This window comes from Antedon mediterranea, chromosome 6, assembly GCF_964355755.1.
Source record: "Antedon mediterranea chromosome 6, ecAntMedi1.1, whole genome shotgun sequence".
Taxonomy (NCBI): Eukaryota; Metazoa; Echinodermata; class Crinoidea; order Comatulida; family Antedonidae; genus Antedon; species Antedon mediterranea.
Window position 1 is genome coordinate 7066917 of NC_092675.1, and position 14888 is coordinate 7081804.

General features: G+C 32.8%; 2 protein-coding genes across 3 annotated transcripts; one reads left to right on the forward strand and one right to left on the reverse strand.

Annotated features, from left to right (window-relative positions):
* The first annotated feature begins 3 nt into the window (after window positions 1-3).
* LOC140052663 (glutathione S-transferase Mu 1-like) lies at window positions 4-8273 on the forward strand. Its single transcript, XM_072098334.1, has 5 exons — window positions 4-228; window positions 4640-4860; window positions 5455-5589; window positions 5802-5938; window positions 6304-8273. Exons 1-5 carry the CDS (start codon window positions 140-142, stop codon window positions 6565-6567), a joined length of 846 nt encoding a protein of 281 aa, XP_071954435.1. The 5' UTR covers window positions 4-139; the 3' UTR covers window positions 6568-8273.
* Window positions 8274-8506: 233 nt separating this feature from the next.
* Window positions 8507-14882, reverse strand: LOC140051475 (UDP-N-acetylglucosamine transporter-like). 2 transcript variants are annotated; one of them, XM_072096696.1, is made up of 8 exons: window positions 14863-14882; window positions 13717-13912; window positions 13083-13234; window positions 12775-12897; window positions 12521-12692; window positions 12213-12331; window positions 11587-11720; window positions 8507-10855 (listed from the first exon to the last, which is right to left on the reverse strand). In XM_072096696.1, the coding sequence occupies exons 2-8, from the start codon at window positions 13910-13912 to the stop codon at window positions 10762-10764; spliced, it is 990 nt and encodes a 329-aa protein (XP_071952797.1). In that variant the 5' UTR covers window positions 14863-14882; the 3' UTR covers window positions 8507-10761. The 2 variants fall into 2 exon arrangements, with proteins under 2 accessions (XP_071952797.1, XP_071952796.1); XM_072096695.1 differs by having other exon boundaries at window positions 14803-14882.
* Window positions 14883-14888: the final 6 nt, after the last annotated feature.

Sequence of the window (14888 nt, forward strand, 5' to 3'; positions counted from 1 at the left end):
AGCGCAGCTGGTCGACGCTTAGCTCCAATCGAAAGACTCCACCCACCGGTACTTTTGCAGGGCTAAGCTACCTAGCTAGGCTAGTGTCAACGTGTAAAGTGGAGTTCTGATTTACAAGCTTTAATTTAAAAGTATAGCCATGGCATTTTCTTTTGGCCAGGTTTTTATCGTATTTGTGGCTGCAGTATGTACCATATATTATACAGGACAAGCACCAAAATTTATGAAGTATGTTTTTATAATAATAATTGTGATTAATAATTATTATTATATAGGCCTATTCTATCTAGAGTACCTGTTAATTCTAACTAAAGATTTTATGTACTATTTAATTTAATTGTTTTGTACACTAGAATTTAGGCCTATAAAAATTGTTTTATATTTATGTATATAGTTACGTGATAATAATTATCAAAATATGGTCTATAATCAATATATCTATATAAATATATCAATTATTTTATTATTTTTATTTTAGCCAGAGCAACAAAATACTCCCTTAAATATTGTGTGCAATTTGTCATTGCAATTATAATATTGCTCTCTCTCTCTCTCTTGCGAGAAGCTCCCTCAGCCGAATTAATATGCCTACAACAAAATACCATGCAACGTCCGGGCCTATTTATATATTCTTTTCAGGGAGTGAATTGCTGTAATAGGATAACTGTACCAATATTGACTGCTTAATAATACTAATATGCAGTCAAATTGATTGGATTTTCTCCTTTTTAAAAAGAATTAAGTTGAATAATGATGCCCAAACTCATTCTTAAATCTGTAAATTATAGTAAAACTTCTAGCCATTTGACCACCAAATAAAAGTTAAAAAAAAGACTTTTAATTATTAATTATTTTGCCTATACTACTTTATTATTTTATTCAATAAGCCATACTTATTTTTCCAGAAATGAATACCAATTGTTTCTTATTCTCCAATTTTTATTTGCCCTATACAATTTTTTTCTAATTTTTTATTCGACTTCTCACTAACTCAGTTAGTGAAGGATCTGGACCAACAGGTGGTAAACACCTCTAAAACGGTCCAGTCCCAATTTGCACAGTGGCTGTGTTTGTGTGGACTAGTACACCGGGGTAATATGGAACGCCTCCTCTGCCTTCAGTTCACAATGGTCATGCAGTACACACCAATCGTCATGCAGTACACACCAATGGTCATGCAGTACACACCAATGGTCATGCAGTACACACCAATGGTCATGCAGTACACACCAATGGTCATGCAGTACACACCAATCGTCGTTCACATTTATCATGCAGTACACACCAATGGTCATGCAGTACACACCAATCGTCATTCAGTACACACCAAACATCATGCAGTACACACCAATCGTCATTCAGTACACACCAAACATCATGCAGTACACACCAATCGTCATGCAGTACACACCAAACATCATGCAGTACACACCAATGGTCATGCAGTACACACCAATGGTCATGCAGTACACACCAATTGTCATGCAGTACACACCAATCGTCATGCAGTACACACCAATCGTCATGCAGTGAAATATTGCGTAATTTATACCGCCACCTATCGACAAAATCGAATATCACGTGACGTTTATTAGACGGCTGTAAAACTAGGCCATTCGCGACTCTAACATTTCTTTTATGTTTGACATACTGTATTTATTTTAACCGCTACACATCTCTGTGAATGCTCTGTTTTTTTATATATACAATAATTTATTATGCGAGACACAGGCGCGGCTAGGAGGCCATTGCAATTATTGAATTCCATAAAAGAAGTTTAAATAGTCTTAGTTTTACAGCCGTCTAATAAACCTCACGTGATATTCGATTTTGTCGATAGGTGGCGGTATAAATTACGCAATATTTGACTGCATGACGATTGGTGTGTACTGCATGACGATTGGTGTGTACTGCATGACAATTGGTGTGTACTGCATGATGTTTGGTGTGTACTGCATGACAATTGGTGTGTACTGCATGACGATCGGTGTGTACTGCATGATAAATGTGAACGACGATTGGTGTGTACTGCATGACGATTGGTGTGTACTGCATGACGATTGGTGTGTACTGCATGGTGTTTGGTGTGTACTGCATGACGATTGGTGTGTACTGCATAACGATTGGTGTGTACTGCATGACCATTGGTGTGTACTGCATGACGATTGGTGTGTACTGCATGACGATTGGTGTGTACTGCATGATAAATGTGAACTGAAGGCAGAGTAGGCGTTCCATAGGGTAACCCCCTACTCGTCTCGAAAGATGTACTAGGTTCTTTAAAGTGCGCATGAGCTATGTGTACACTGGACCTACGGTTTATAGTCCTTATCCGAGAAGACTCGTTCTACCACCAGAACCATGGAACGAGTGAGCCTCGAACCCTTGCCGATGTTATGGCTACGTAATTACGGTTCCACTGTCTTAACCGCTCGGCCACTCACTCACTAATATTGTACATAATACAACAGAATAAACAATTATTATTAACAACACTAGAGATATTATAGTGAACTATAATATCTATAATATCTCTATGGAACAACCAACTTATAGACAGTACAGGACTATCATGGTTAGTGTTGTCTAAGTCAATACATTTGTTTGGGAAGATGATAATCAATTGTTTTTATGGTCTTACTTTATATATTCATAAAGATATTTAATAGTGATTATCTCTATGATATACTGTATACAACTTTTTTGACATCTTTTTCTTTATACCAAACAAAGAAGTGTGATATCCCAAATTGGCCATAGTGAACCTATCATAATAATTGGAAATTTTTATAAAATTGTAACTCATTTGAAGAGATTTTTTAATTTACAAAATCTAAACTTTATTTACTAAGGATATGCATATTGATAGCCTACTTACCGTTAGAAGAACACGTTGTTTCACTTTGATGTCTCCCATTTGCCGGCTATTATCCGTCTGCTTACCTAAAACAGGTTTTTTGTTCAAAAGTCGTTTCATCAATGATAAAAAAAACGTATGTTTTTCGAACGAAACGTAAAGCAATGTCGTAGATGCCTCAATGATACCGATCACAAGAGGGTACCATAGCAATTAATATTCATAAGTTAGAGGTTTAAAGGAAGGTCAATGTGATACGAAAAAGAGCTCTTAACTCAAGTGTTGAGCGAAGGAAGAAGGAGCGTTTAATCCATAGATCATCAAGAGAATTTATAAGGAAATGGATTTATGATTATCGGAATTAAGAGTGTCAATTGAAAGCGGAAGTGTTGAATTACTATTATTGAATATTAAACAATAAAAATGCATTATCTTTTCAAGGAAGCCATTCAAAACAAACAGAAACATTGAACATACAGTATAAATAATGTAAATTATTATTTTATTAAAAACATTAATTAAAATCACTTTTTTTTGTTTGTTTGGTATATATATTCAGGCAAATTGCCAAGGATAACCGAATTCATTCACTATCACTTTCATAAGACAAGTATATATTATACACAAAAAGCTCTACATAAATAAAGTCAATATCACTTGAGTCTTTGGTATTCAAGCATAATCATATCTAAAACAAAGTTTAGAGTTTGACTAAAAGGGTGGGATGTTGCAGCAATGTTCCTGCCGATGGATTTCATCATGGTTTTATCTGAAACATGGTTTCAGTGTTTTCTACTACAAATAGGAATGTGTCGCAATACAATATTATGTGTACATACATGTGGTGAGAGTGTTTATTTGAGGAAAAAAATTAAGGCCTTTGGGATGGGGAACGTTTATTCCAAATAATGGATGGGGGTGGGGGAAGGGGTTGATTTATTCAAGGAGTTTTTTTTAATTCAAAACAGGGCATTTATTTGATTAAATACGGTAATGTCCTTAACTTCATGTGAGCTTCTGGCGACATTGTCTGCCACTAGGAGCAGCACATACTGGTCCTCTCAACCCAACCAGTAACAATGCATGCAACACACAAGATTATTTCTAAATTACAATCTAGCTAAAAACCTGATGTAAACCATAACCTAATGTGATGTGAACTAAACTCTACATACTCAAATGGCATCAGGCCTACCCATTGACTTACTATAAATTAAACAAAAAGACAAGTAAATACTTTATGTTGACAACGTATTAATATTAAACGATACAGGCTAGGATATAAAACTAAAATAAGATGAAAGACATCTTAAACTTCTTGAAATCCACTTGTGGTTTGTTAAAACCACAATTATTTTGCATTGCAACTTTCCTATCATTCTTTTATTATGTAGGTTTCAAGCCCTACAAGGATCACTTGTACCACGCAAAAACAGAGGGTGTGTTTACATATTGTGTATATATACTCAGGCACGCTTTATATTCTGTCCAAATGCTCTCACTTGTACTGATGAATGACTAGTGTTGCCCGAAGGCTCTGCAAATTTTTTTGCTGTTTTATTTTAACATTTTGATTTAGCTTTTTGCTTATTTTATTTTGTATCTCCATTGAGATCCAGCCACTGATACCCACAGAATTGTCATTTTTTCAGTAATTTACCTTTGGATTTATATACTATTTCTTATATACAATATTGTTTGCCATACCACAACTCAGTTGACACATCTCAACATTTTGGTGCAATAGACCTTATCTTTCTAAAACATAAAATCTCTTTTCAGACTTGCTAGTGAAATTGTAACTGGGAAGAAAGGGTGTGTTCCAGTTCGTGATATAGACTTTGTCACAATTCATTATTTTGACGTACGTGGGCGGGCTGAAGCTATTCGACTCATGTTAGAAGAAGCTGCTATTGCATACAATGAGACAAACTTTACCATGGACACATGGCCTGAAGCTAAAAAGAAAGGAGTAGGCAGTGGAATATATACGTTTGGACAAGGTTCGTTTTAAGCTCTGTCTAAACGTTATATATTGTGACAAACAAATCTGATGTGCCCATATATGATAGTGACATGTTCAAATATGGTATTGATATGCTCAAATATACAGTAGTAGTGATGTGACATCATCGTGTCCATATATAGGCACATCACATTTTCTTGTCACATAACTTTGATAGTGTAGACAAAACTTTAGTCCAACCAACTTTCATGTTAATAGGCCAGTCTTGCCTTTCAAAACCGAAACCATTTTTATGGAATATACATTTTAGAAAATCCATCTATTCATGATTAATTTAAATATTTAAAATGTCCAATTACCTCGTCTGTCAAAAAGAGGAGCGGTTAAATTCAAACCAGATTTATTTAGTCATCTTTCATAGCAAATTTACAGTATAAAATGATGGCCAAGAATCTTAGCACTTAAAGGATTTAAATTCTATTTTGAGAGACCCTTTTACAAAAACACAAAATTATTTAATAAATAAAAGATATATATAAATAAATATTAAAGAATTATATGAAAAGTATACCATGGAAGAAATACAATTTCTTTTTTCAGTCAATACATGTTTATTTTTATCGTAATTTAGTTCCTGCAATCACAATGTCGGATGGTACAAGTTTGGTTCAAAGTCAATCCATCGCACAGTACATCGGGCGAGCCACGGGTATGCAATGTGACTGTGAATCACTGCATTACTGTGATGTGTTAGCAAGAGGAGCAGGTAAGGCTACTATGTTTCCCAAATTGCAATAGTCAGTGGCGAATTCAGGATTTTGAAATAGCGGGGGCCCAGGGCCTAAAAATCAATCCCTAAAAGTAGTTGGGTACACTCAATAAAATGTTACTCCATCACTTTTATTTGATTTAGTATAGTAGTTTATTAACTTATTTCAAAATATTTACCCGTTTCCTAATACTTTGTTTTTAATTTAGAGGACTTTCGTAGTAAGATGTCTAAGATATTGTATGATCCAGCTTTTTCTCGGGACATGAGGAATGATTACATTATGAATACAGCTCCAATGTGGTTAAACTACTTTGAAAAGCTTGCACCTTCTCTACATAAACAGGTATGTTCTTAAGCTCTGTCTACACTATCAAACTAGTTTGAACCCAAAAAGTGTGGTGTGCTCAAATATGGTATGACATCATATGGGCACATCACATTTTTTTGTCACATAAAGTTTGATTGTGTAGACAGAGCTTTATAAAAATTTATAAAGTATATCTCTATAATGCTTGGTTCCCACTTGAGACGCAAGACAAGGATGTAACGCAACGTAAGTGATGGATTATTCGAACGGTTGCTCCATTGTTCAACACGTTTGCATTACGTCCTAGTGAGAACCAAGCGTTACCGTCTGTCCGTAAGGCCTTGTGAATTTAAACTGACATTATATAATAATTTTACCTCTCTTTTTCTTTTTTTTTGTAGGAAACTGCCCCATATTTTGCTGATGACCATCTGACATGGGTAGACTTCATTGTCTTTGATTTACTAGATGCAAACGTAGAGTTTGCCAAGTACGACATGGGAGAACCCCTAATTAGCATACTTGACCCATACACCAAGCTGAGCACATTCTACAAGAAGTTTCAAGCCATGCCTCGAGTTGCCGCATACCTGAAAAGTCCACGAAGAAGGCCTTATAAAATACCTAAAACTCCACCACCTAGGGTTAAACCAGCTTCTACTTAATAAGTGATGCAACCCTGCATAAGGTCATAAATATATAAAAGCTAAATTAATATACCCAATCTATTAGTTTTAATAAAGGAAATTACCCGTAAACTTTTAGTTACTCATCAAATGTTCTCCAAAACATTTTTGTGGTTTCCACTACGACATAGTGATGCAACATCGTATCAATACAAGGTGCTGTAAGAAATTAATCATAATAATACATAATCACAAGTGGATCGCGAACCTTTGTTATGATAAGCAGACTCATCAGTGTTGAAAATTACCTTTTTCGTCAATGTTATGACTACATTATGTGACATACTTAATGTATGTAACCAGGCATATTTGGGGGAACACTACTGCTGAAATAGAATACCAAGTTTTCACTAACTCTAGCTTTTATATATTTCTACTTATGTAGGTTTATTATCACATCTCAATATTAAATTTACACAGTACTTTTAATATTTAAAATTTGTTTTAATTTTTAAATACTACGTAATTAATTTATTTTAATTATATTGAATTTTACCATTCTCTTTCCATTGTTAACTGCATTTTCACTGCCGTGTTTAGCCAATTGGGATAGGGTTAGCAGCCCGTAACATACCCAGCGGCATAACCTCTTTGAAGGAAGCCTTGAGTACACACCTTGCAACTTTCTATTTTTCAAAGCATTTCAACTTTAACTTAAGTTCTGAACATAATTTTTTTCAGTTTTTTTTTTTGCAAACTTTTATTTTTATTTAAAGTTATACTTAAAACATTCCAGTTGTTACTTGAAGCTACTTTCTTTATATTCTTCATTACATTGTTCTTCATTTTAATTTTGTTCATTAATTTTATCCCTAGATTTGCTATTTTATTTTTAAAGACTTTAGTGGCATATCCAGGGTTGCTTTTATGACATCTAGGGTTGTGTATATGTGGTACATCCAGGTTTGCTTTATGTAAATGGGGGAATAACCTGCGACTTGCAGCCTACTGGGCTAAATTGCACACAGGTGTGGACAACACATACCATAACTGTCTTCTTCATCAAGGGCCCCTTCGTGTCGAGGGTTGCCACCAAACAACGCATGTTTATCTCGTAGATGTGGTGTATCGAGGGTTGCTTTATGTTGTATATCCAGGGTTGCTTACTAACATATCCAGGGTTTCTTATGTGGCATCCAGGGTTGCACCATGCATGGAACCTACATGATGCACTGTGGCATATCAATGGACATCACCATGTAAATTTGGGATCTAAGGTGTACATTTTTATAAACCACAGACAAAAGAAATCAACCTAACCTGTCCTGTATTATTCAACGATCTGGATATGTCACTCTGACCCCCTTTTAAACAAATTTGTAGATCTGTAGAGAGTGAGGAAATTAAACAAGTGCACTTATGTAGTAATAATCAATACTTACTGAAATATATTGAAAAATATTTATGAATATTAAAACAGACAAACTATACCTTTTGATTTTTGAGTTATTTACATGGGTATTATACCAGTTCTAAAAACCAAATGCATCTATAAAAAAGTCTGTCAAAATATTCCAGCATGTCTTTAGTTCTTGGATCTGCTAAAAGCCTCATAGCTGCTGCTTAAGAACCAGTGGCAGTATTCACCATTCACACTTAGGCTATAGGAAACAAAGAATCTCCTATCTAAGTGAATACAATTTAAGGGAAATACTTAAATATTTATTGAGTTAAGTGAAATACTTAATATTTATTGATTTAAGTGAAATATTTAAGGGAAATATCTCACTTTGTGTTATTGGTGAATAAGGCCACTGGTATATAGCGAGTTATTCCTAAAACTATCATCACATTGAAATGGTAGATATTGATTGGTTGGCAATTTTTGGTAGTTTCCATTCAAAATCTTGATAATCCTGATTTTAAGCTGTAGTAGGCTTTAAATATTTTTCAAAAATGACAATTGCTTTTAAATATAAAAGTTCATTTATTGCACTAAAAAGTTATTAAAAACATAGAGTAAAGTACAGTAACGAAGAATTGAATTCCGATTCACCACAAAGAAACCAACAAATATGATAAAAGTCTAAATATTGTATATGGTGGTAGAATAAAACCATGGTCCTCTTACACCATCTATTTAAAAATGTCAAATAATACATCATTAAACAAAATAAAAAACTTGTGTATGAAGTAAATAAAACAGCAACAATATATATTATTGATGGAAGAATTATTTTTGCAGTTACATAGTTAAGATGTGTTTAAGTGAAAAACTGGAAGCTTTATTTATCAAACCAGTTCTTACTATCTTAGATTAAAGAAAAACACACAAAATGATTTTCAATTTTCAATGATTTTCTAAAATGCAAGTTTGATAAATTTCAGGCATGATCTATCCACTATGAAAATACACAATTCAAACTATTTTCTTACAATTGGAAAAATCATGTGGCAAAAATATAGTTTCAGACAAGGGATAATAAATACACTTAACTAGCCTAGCTTATGACGATTTTCTCCCCCTTTACCCCTTTGAAAATCCTGTATATAGGTCTTTATATACACAAACAATATACAAAAAAAACCCAGTTTGTGACACAACAATAACACTTGGATACCCTTTAGTGCTTCATACATTTTAAAATATCTTTTTTTAACACAGTAGAAAAATAGATTTGTTTGAATTATAAGTTAAATCATCAAGTCACTGTGGATACTTCTAAAGCCCTGTCTACACTATCAAACTAGTTAGACAAAAAAGTGTGATGTGCCCAAATATGGTAGTAATTTGTCCATATGGGCACATCACATTTTTTGTCACATAAAGTTTGATAATGTAGACAGAGCTTAAGATGTGGGAGTCTACACATAAATATAAAGGGCCGATACATCCCCACCTTAAAAATGTAGGGGTAGTAATAACTACCCAATGTCTACGCCAGTGAATATGGAAACCAATCTTAACATTTGAATACAGTCTTTAAATCTACTATACTATACTACTAAAAATATTTGAACATTAACTAATTACTATAAACATAAAAAATAACAATTGAGTACACCTTGTAACAATGTGCCAACTATAGGCAGCATTAATACAATGTATTGGAATGTTTATAAGTATACAACACAGTTACAATCATGTCCTAAAGAAATATACATTAATGATAATTTGGAAAACACTAAAAACATAACTTATAATTGAAACAAATAATAAAAATTAAATCGAAAGGAAATTAATGAAAAATAACAATGGCTTCAGTGGCTGGATCTCAATGGAGATACAAATAAAATTAAAGCAAAAATATGAATTAAAACTGTTATAAGCTTTCAAAAAACACTATTTCTTTGTCATGGCCAAAATATTGAAAATTAAAAAAGTATCTATAAGATATACAAATTAATAAATGCTGTACTAAACGAAAAGTCATTTAATTAAAACTTCTTCTGTCGATTCTCAGTACTGTATCTAGAACTGCACAATTTGTCTGTTATCATAGACATGTGGAACATGTGATGCCTGTATCATAGGCCCTATCCCAAACTTAACTTTCATTGATACAGAATTGTCCATATTTGTAGATAAAAAGTATCGAGAATTTATAAATTATTGCTGGTGTGGTATAATTTTGTACTAATAATATAACAAATAAAGTAAAAGTAAATGTAAAAAGGATAAAAGATGTAATATGCAAAAATTAAGAATTGAAAAATAAAAGTTTTAGTCTCATTATTTAGCCAACTTCTTAACTATCAAAGACTTACTTCTTAACTATCACAGACTTACTCTTTACTGTTTCACATATTTCAAAATTTTACTCTGCTACATAGCATACTTTCCTTAAAATGTTGGTAAATATAATACATTTTCCAGTTTAAAATGATCATATTGCCACATTACAAAATATTTAAGATGTATTGTCCTCCAAACATGAAAAATAGAATCTTTAAAAGGGCCATTTTGTAGTTTTAAGAAAGTTATTCATCTAATTTGTCTTACAATGTCATTTTTAATCAAAGTGAATAGCTATGAGACATTAAAATGGTATATTTCAAAACAAATTGTAGACAAATTATTTATTCAGGGGGACAATATATCTTTAAATAGAAATGTTTATTACATATTAAAACTGCAATAAATAAAAACAATAAATATTCAGTATGTCAATAAAATCTAATAAAATTCATTTGTTAAAAAAACCTAATAAAAACACTTTATCCTGTTTGTTTTTATATTGTCATCTCTTTGTTTTCTTTCGGCTTGGGTTCACGGCTATACAGGAATGTCGCACTTATCACAAAGCTTGCTCCAATAAAGAAATAACTGAAACAAAATAGAAATAATTGTAAAAAAACATAAAAAAATGTTGTTAATGTACTAGAATCTATAACACACAGGATAATATTAAATGTGCAAGTTTTTATTGTTATAATTCAGGTAATAAATATGGTTCATTATATTGTTATTGTTTGTGATTTTAATTGCAGTTTATTTCAAAGATTAGCTGTTTATTTTGATGATAGTTTATCCATTTTTAGACCTAAAATTATTAAAGTTGTTTTTGATAATAAATAATTGTATAAATTGTCCAGTGGAGGTTTTTATCTCTGTTGATATGAATGAAATAAATAGAAAAATAATAACAATATATATAATAGAGTAATCAATAAACATTATGATTAAAATACAGTTTTTTTTTTCTCAATTTAAGTAAATCAATGCTAACAATATCATAAGTGAGTGCATGAACTGTCCTTAATATACTTGCCCCTATTTTTGTGTGCTTTAAGTATTCCTTTATGAGAACCATTAGCTGGATTTTGATTTTTATCCCTTCCAGCTTAAGTAAATGTATGACATGCCGTGTGTGCCAAAATGTTTATATTTTTAACAATATTAAGCCGAATGTTGACCTATAACCTATGTGCTTCTTAAAGGTGGCAATCCTCACCGGACAAATATATACACAAGATGCTCTACACAAACAACATTACAAATCTTTGGCAGTGGTATTATTACTAGCAGTGAGATAAACAAGTATGAAACAGACTTACATTGTTGGAACAAAGTCATTGAGAAAGAAGTATGATATTAGTGTAGATAGAATGATTGATAACGAAGTCGCAAATCCTTTAAGAATGTTGTCAGCATACTTGATGACAGCTGCAATAACTAAACCACCAAATGCCTAAAAAATTAAATCATTTATGTAAATTATAATAAATTTATTAGTCAAAATATAAACTACATCCTTCTGGAAATAGGGGCTGGGTCTTGATGACCCACTGAAGCAGGAGCAGCACCACCATACACAAACTACCATGTTACAAGAGATGCTTTAAACCAAGTCTCAATTTGAAGCTCGATCGGGGAGTAAGAGTTATTTTAAAAATAGATAACATAACATAAGACTTAAGCTCTGTCTACACTATCAAACGTTAAGTGACATAAAAATGTGATGTGACCATATATGGACATGATGATGTCTTATCACTACCATATTTGGGCATATCACTACCATATTTGGGCATATCACTACCGTATTTTGGCACATCAAACTTTTGTTGTCAAACTAGTTTAATAGTGTAGACAGAGCTTAATGGATTGGAAACTATGTATGTTGTAATCCAGAAATGCAGGCATTTTGTAATGTAGTAGTATACTGCTGGTCGATACTTACCTGTAATAAAATAACAGTATATGTGACACTGTTATAACCTTGGAAAAATCCATTATCACGGACGGCTGATCCATCATACCGAAGAACACCAAATATGCCAAATATTGAACCAAACAATCCTTTAAGAGAAAGGACAAGTTACGAAAAATATAATTTAAATTAAAACAACAACAATTATCAGTACAAAAATATCAATTATCAGTACAAAAATATCAATTATCAGTACAAAAGTATCAATTATCAGTACAAAAGTATTTTTCATTTAATTCATTTAGAGAAAGAATATCATTCATATATTATGTACTTACCGAGCTGAATATTCCTAAGCCAGATAGATTGTTTACTGCCTTTGAGTATTTTTTCAAAGTATACCCCAGCAAAACCACTTGAGAAGCACGCACAAATCACCGAGATCAGGCCTAACACCTGATTAGTTCCAGATGTATTTTCTGTCTTGTTATCTTTACTTTCACTTGGCATCTGAAAACAATAATATACATGATGAACTCTTGATCTGAAATTCAGTTATGACATCTATTATGACAATTAAACAAATGCTTACCTGAACAAGTACTACGCCCAACATGAGAAGTATAAGTGCGATCCATTTACTTGAATTTAATGACTTGCGTAACATCACCACAGAAAACATTGCTGTTGTTAAAATTTTTAATTGATATGTCACCTGCAAAAAAAAAGAGAACAGTTTATTTACTAATATTTGTCTGAAATGACATGAAAATTAAATTATGTTCTTTATCAGACTTTTCATCCAGGATTTCTTGGCATACAGTACTGCTAATAAACTATGGCTTCATGCTCCCATTTTAATTCGTAATAACAATAATTTGATTTTAAATAAATACCTACTTGATATGTTGCAGCATCCAAATTAGATAAGGCAATAAATAGTAGGTTATTTTGGATTGTGTACAGGCCGGACGGAACAGCTAGCTTCAATGTACCAAGTGGTTTACCAATAATTTCATTCATGACAATGTTGAATAATGGTACAATGCCTCCTAACAAAAACAAAATTATGATTTAAAGTTAGAACATTTGCTTTGCCATATGATTTTTTGCTTGTATTGTAAGTATTGGTGGCCGAGCGGTTAAGACAGTGGAACCGAAATCCATAGCAATAATAACATAGGCAAGGGTAAGAGGCTCATTCTCTGGAAGTCTTCTCGGATAAAAGACTATAAAATGTAGGTCCAGTGTACAGTGCAAATATTGCTTGTGTGCACTAGTACATCTTTCGAAGTGAGTATGGAGTTACTGAGCCACTATTGTGGACAGACGTAATTGCACCATAGTTGGCTGCCTTAGGGGAGAAGAATGACAATGTAGCAGTCCACAGAACTCTGATTTTCATGAAATAGCACTATATAAATGTTGCATTATAATTGTGATGGGTGTTGGTTGTCAGGAAGTCTAGATTGATAAATAAATGAACATAAATCTACTTGAATAATAGAAAATCATGGATTCAGTTAGACTATACCTTCTTGGTACGCAACAAGCACAAGACATGCTAACACTTTTAGGATTTCAGCACAAACCACTGCTGTTGAAGACAAATACCTAGGACCATCATCTTGTACAGTCCGTGAGTAACGCATCATCAGTACGAGTGATGTCGTTTGCAGAATCAAAATCCCAAGGGATATGTACTTCAGGTTCAACTGCACTCTAGGCATCTGAAATGATAAATCTATAGATTGTTGATTGCTATTATATATAATAATAATATTCACATTCTTTTAGTTTACTATTTTGCAAAGGGAAGAGACTATCAACATTGCTCAGCTGTTCAACTGATGGTAAACCAATGCAAGTCGATCTGAGGTATATTATTTATTTATTAAGAAGTAAAGTCTCCAGGCCGATAGAACATAATAGACGATTTTTGTGCTACGGAAGCCACCTTTCAGAGATGACAAACAGTTGTGACCAGCCAAGCGTAAACAAAAAAAAATTACATAGAGTTTTCAGGGGATTTTCGGACACCATGTTAATGAACAAATTGTTGAAAAAGCAAAAAAATACTTGGCTGGTCATGACTGTGATCTCTGCAAGTTGACAAGGTGCATGGCAGATATAGAGTAGACATATAGACATTTATTTTGTTATTTATATTATAGTTTGTGCACGTGGCTGTGTATTTTTCAATTATTTTAGCAAAAACTATCAGGGTCGAAATGAAAATGTTATCTGTACCTGTTTTTATTCGAGAAATAAATTTATTATTGATTGATTGAAAATTTAATTAATTTTATTATTTCTGTATTTTGCTAGTTGTTGTAGATCTGGGCCTATCTATACTTATTAGTAACTTAAGCAACATACTATATTAGTGGATAACCACATACCTATATTACTAGGCCAGAGAAGGAGGACAGGCCGAGAGGAAGAAAGGAGAGAGAGGAGGAAATGGTTCTACACTATAGGCCGCTAGTAGGTCCTACTTTACTATAGAGAGAGGCCTACCTACCTATTCTAACTAATAAAGTAAACTAGCCTAGGCCTTTTTAGTAAGTAATTTTGACTATTTCGCAAGAATTGCATTTTTCTTCTAAAGAGTGTGTACCTTATAAACGTTTGAAAAATAATTTTAAATGTACAAAAACAATTAAATAACAAAATTCACTTTTCTACTTTCCACGTCGGTGTTGT

What these genes read in the sequence shown, in the direction of transcription:
- LOC140051475 (XM_072096696.1), bottom strand. Translation starts at nt 13,912, where the DNA reads ATGCCTAGAGTGCAGTTGAACCTGAAGTACATATCCCTTGGGATTTTG. An exon ending in TGGATGCTGCAACATATCAA is followed by an intron (nt 12,898 to 13,082) that starts GTAGGTATTTAT and finishes TTTTTTTTGCAG; the next exon opens with GTGACATATCAATTAAAAAT. An exon ending in TGGGCGTAGTACTTGTTCAG is followed by an intron (nt 12,693 to 12,774) that starts GTAAGCATTTGT and finishes TATTGTTTTCAG; the next exon opens with ATGCCAAGTGAAAGTAAAGA.
- LOC140052663 (XM_072098334.1), top strand. Translation starts at nt 140, where the DNA reads ATGGCATTTTCTTTTGGCCAGGTTTTTATCGTATTTGTGGCTGCAGTA. An exon ending in AATATATACGTTTGGACAAG is followed by an intron (nt 4,861 to 5,454) that starts GTTCGTTTTAAG and finishes ATCGTAATTTAG; the next exon opens with TTCCTGCAATCACAATGTCG. An exon ending in CACCTTCTCTACATAAACAG is followed by an intron (nt 5,939 to 6,303) that starts GTATGTTCTTAA and finishes TTTTTTTTGTAG; the next exon opens with GAAACTGCCCCATATTTTGC.